Source organism: Vitis vinifera, chromosome 10 (genome assembly GCF_030704535.1).
Source record: "Vitis vinifera cultivar Pinot Noir 40024 chromosome 10, ASM3070453v1".
In the NCBI taxonomy this organism is placed as follows: Eukaryota; Viridiplantae; Streptophyta; class Magnoliopsida; order Vitales; family Vitaceae; genus Vitis; species Vitis vinifera.
This window is the reverse complement of record NC_081814.1, coordinates 16,320,561-16,324,328: the sequence shown is the minus strand read 5'-3', so window position 1 is coordinate 16,324,328 and position 3,768 is coordinate 16,320,561. Positions and strand designations below refer to the sequence as shown.

Here is a 3,768-nt window from a genome sequence, read left to right as displayed (position 1 = left end):
AGTCAAAACTGTTAGGATTTGAACTATAATGTATACCATGCTTCAACATATGATTACTACCCTCAAACTATAACCAGCAACTTTTAAAAAATGCAGTCTCATACGGAAACTACACAAATAAAGCGAAAAGGCAAACATGAGAATAAAGAGCATAGAAGTAAAGGCTGATTTGGGAGAGGAATTAGTTAAGCCACCCTATATTAATCATAATCCCCAAATAAGCAAATTGTTTGTTCAGCCAAGAGGAAATAAAGCTAGAAAAGGAAAAATTCTTGCAACTTGCCCAAGTTTCTTCTCATCTTGAGTTTGGATTCTTTTGCCTGCACCATCTTTTAGTCCGATGGAAGTTCTGCATTTCCGCCAGGCTCTACTTCTCTTTAGGTACAGAGCAAAAGATCTTCTCATTTGATGCTAAAGTCTCCAACTATTTATTGATTTCAACAACCTTCTTCTTCAGGTCTTTGATGGAAGAATAAGGCTTTACAAAAATCTCCAACTCAAAAAAAGTTACACCATATGTTGGTAGTGAGTTCACTACCAAACTTGAACATTGTACTAAGGAACAATTTGGTAATTTATTCTTTTAAGCTAATTACAATTTAGTGCTTTTCACAACTGACATACCATTCAATGGAATCTGACTATTGCATGCAACCATATCCAAAATATGAACACTATAGTTTTGATAGAAATATGTTACCACATGGGTGATAATTCCAAAAATAAACAAATTCTTCACTTGAAGATATAGAAGTCACTCAAATCCTAGTGACTTTTGAATTCGCAGAAGCTTTGAAGTAAAATAAAGAATATGACTAATTAGTTGGAAAGTGAGCGACTTACAGCACAGCTGAGCATAAATTAGATGCAATCTACAGGGTAAAGACGAGGTCAGAAGGAGGAGGCCTGGAACGTTAAAAATTGAAGACAGTCCGGATTTCACCTCAATCTGAAGTCAAAATTGCTCCTGCAAATAAGCCCGGGTTTCAACTCAGTTTATAGTCACTGATTCAAGCATATCTCAAGATAATTTTTCTCATCCCCCATCAATGGTAAATGTCAATAGGTTACTGTCAAGAGCATAAGTAGCAAGTTTTAATTGGGCTGTGACACTTCCCAACATCATATACACATTAATTGATTCAATATGTGATTTATCAAATGCGATGAACTCATGAATTACACCATTCACTTCAATCCAGCTACATGCTGGGGACTTATCCACCCCTTTCCCTTTCATGAGTCTCCTGACATTAGCAGCTGCTTCCCATTTTTGACATCTTGAGTACAAGTTTGCTAAAAGAATATATCTACCACTATGATGAGGTTGTAGCTTGATCAGATGGTTTCCTATATGTTCCCCAAGCTCAAAAGCCTTGTGAATCATACAGCCACTGAACAGTGCTCCCCATACACCAGGGGTTGGCTCCATTGGCATGCTTTCAATAAATTTAATTGCTTCTTCCAAGCGCCCTGCCCGACCTAGAAGATCAACCATGCAACCATAGTGATCTACATTAGGCTCTAAACGATAATCACAGATCATCAGTCTAAATAACTCCAGTCCCTCATCCACAAGGCCTCCATGAGCACAAGCACTAAGAACACCAAGAAAGGTAACTCCATTAGGTTGAACCCGGCTCCTAATCATTTGTGAGAAAAGATTCAAGGAGCTTAAGGCATCTCCACGCATTGCCAACCCATTAATCATAGCAGTCCAAGGATAGACATCCTTGGCAGGCAACTTCTCGAAGACCAATAGTGCTTCATCAACACACCCACATTTCGAATACATATCTACTAATGCTGTCCCAAGTTTCGAATTCAGTCCTAATTTACTCCTATCTACATATTCATGGAGCCACCTACCTTGATCTAATGACCCTAGTTGTGCACAAGCAGTCAGAGCACTTGTCACGGTGGATTGATTAGGCTCGATACCCTCAATAATCATTTCTTGAAAAACTTTCAGTGCTTCCTTATATCTATTACATTGCACATAACCGGCTATCAATGCACCCCAAGAAACCAAATTCCTAGTAGGCATTTCATTGAACACTTTAACAGCATCATCGCAATAGCCACACTTTGAATACATGTCAACCAGGGCACTACCAACATAGACATCCCAAATGACTCTCCCTGATTCAACATAAAACCCATGAACCCACCTACCGAACCAAACATCTCTCAGCATTGCAGCCGCACAGAGAACACTAACAACGGTCACCTCATCAACCTCGACACCACTGGACCTCATCTCCACGAAACACTCCAATGCTTCCACCGCACGACCATTTCTAAGGCATCCATTAATCAAAGCAGTCCAAGAGACCACATCCTTCTTCGCAGTCTCAATAAACAACCTACGGGAGCAGTCCACATAACCACAATGAGCAAAAGCAGAAACCAACGAGTTCTGCACAAAAGCATCAAAATCCAGCCCGAATTTCACGATATGAGCATAAAACTGAAATGGGTTTTCGTTTCTCAACTTAGAGAAGGCCTTGAGGAGTAAGGGAAAAGTGTGCCTGTCCGGAATGACGCCGTGGTTTCGCAATCTTGAATATGCAACGAGAACCATTTGGGGTTGTGAGCTTGCAGAGAAGCTTCTGACGATGGTGTTCCATAGGAAGATATAAGGTGTGGCGAGACGATCAAAGAGGAGCAAAGTATAACCGAGGTCTTTGGTGGCAGAACGAAGAAGGTCGGAAAGGAAGAAGGTGTGGTGAGCGAGGCCAGAAGTGATGAGGATGGAGGTGGTTTGGTTGAGATGGTCAAAGGTACCACACTTGTGGAAACAGCAAAGAATGGAGTGGCGCAAGGTGGCGAGTTTTGGCATCCGGTAACTCCAGTTCTACTTCTACCTGTACTCATTGGTAGGCTTGAGGAAAGGGCTTTGGTTCTTTTATACTTGCTCCGCGCCTCTCTTGAACGGTTTATAGCTGTTGGACATGCTAGAGCGTACGGCCTTCAACCCTAAACATATACCTCGTTGTAAATTTGTGATTTATTGACAGATATATTCTCCGTTTTCTATTTTTAAAATAACAAAATAATATTAATTCTTAAAAGCAAAATGTTCCATTTTTTTTTACATAAAATTTAGTATTTTTATGTTTTATTTTAAAAATAAAACATGACAATATATCCAAATGCACATTAAATTATTTATATTCCCAAAAAAATAATAATAAATGATGCAATAATTACTTTTAAGTTTAAGTCAAGAAGGTAATGCCTCGTATATGAGAATTGTATTTTAAAATATTTTTTTATTTTTTAGAATAAAGAAAATAGAAAAACATATATTTATAATAAAAAAACTGTTCTTAAAAGTAGAAAATAATTTTTTGTTTTTTAAAATATGAAACATGATATTTTAAAAAAAATATTTTTTTAGTTATTTTATTTTTATTTGTTTTCTAATGGTTGGTTTAAAAACTTTATATGAATGTAAAACAAAATGATTAAAAAATAAAGCATAAAATTTATTTTGAAAAGATTCAAATTCTCAAACAAATTTATTTTTATAAAATATAATAAAATTATTTTAATTTTTGTTTTTTTTTAAAAAAAAAAACTGCTTTAAAAAAACACTTACCAAAGAAAGTCTCAAATTTGTTTGAATGGCTTCATCTAGGGCTTCAACATGATTGGGTTGAGTTGATGCAATTCTAAACCAACCCATGGACACGTTTGAAAATTATTTCCAATATATGGGTTGGACCCAATTCAATTCAAGGGTTTGTGCAATTCAAGCGTAAT

General features: G+C 36.8%; 1 protein-coding gene across 1 annotated transcript; it reads right to left on the bottom strand.

The window, feature by feature from the left end:
- Window positions 1–405: 405 nt before the first annotated feature.
- On the bottom strand, window positions 406–2,935 carry LOC100263102 (pentatricopeptide repeat-containing protein At1g50270). Its single transcript, XM_002270830.4, has one exon. The coding sequence runs from the start codon at window positions 2,840–2,842 to the stop codon at window positions 1,037–1,039; it is 1,806 nt and encodes a 601-aa protein (XP_002270866.1). The 5' UTR covers window positions 2,843–2,935; the 3' UTR covers window positions 406–1,036.
- Window positions 2,936–3,768: the final 833 nt, after the last annotated feature.

Coding starts and splice junctions, on each gene's coding strand:
- LOC100263102 (XM_002270830.4), bottom strand. CDS start 2,842: ATGCCAAAACTCGCCACCTTGCGCCACTCCATTCTTTGCTGTTTCCAC.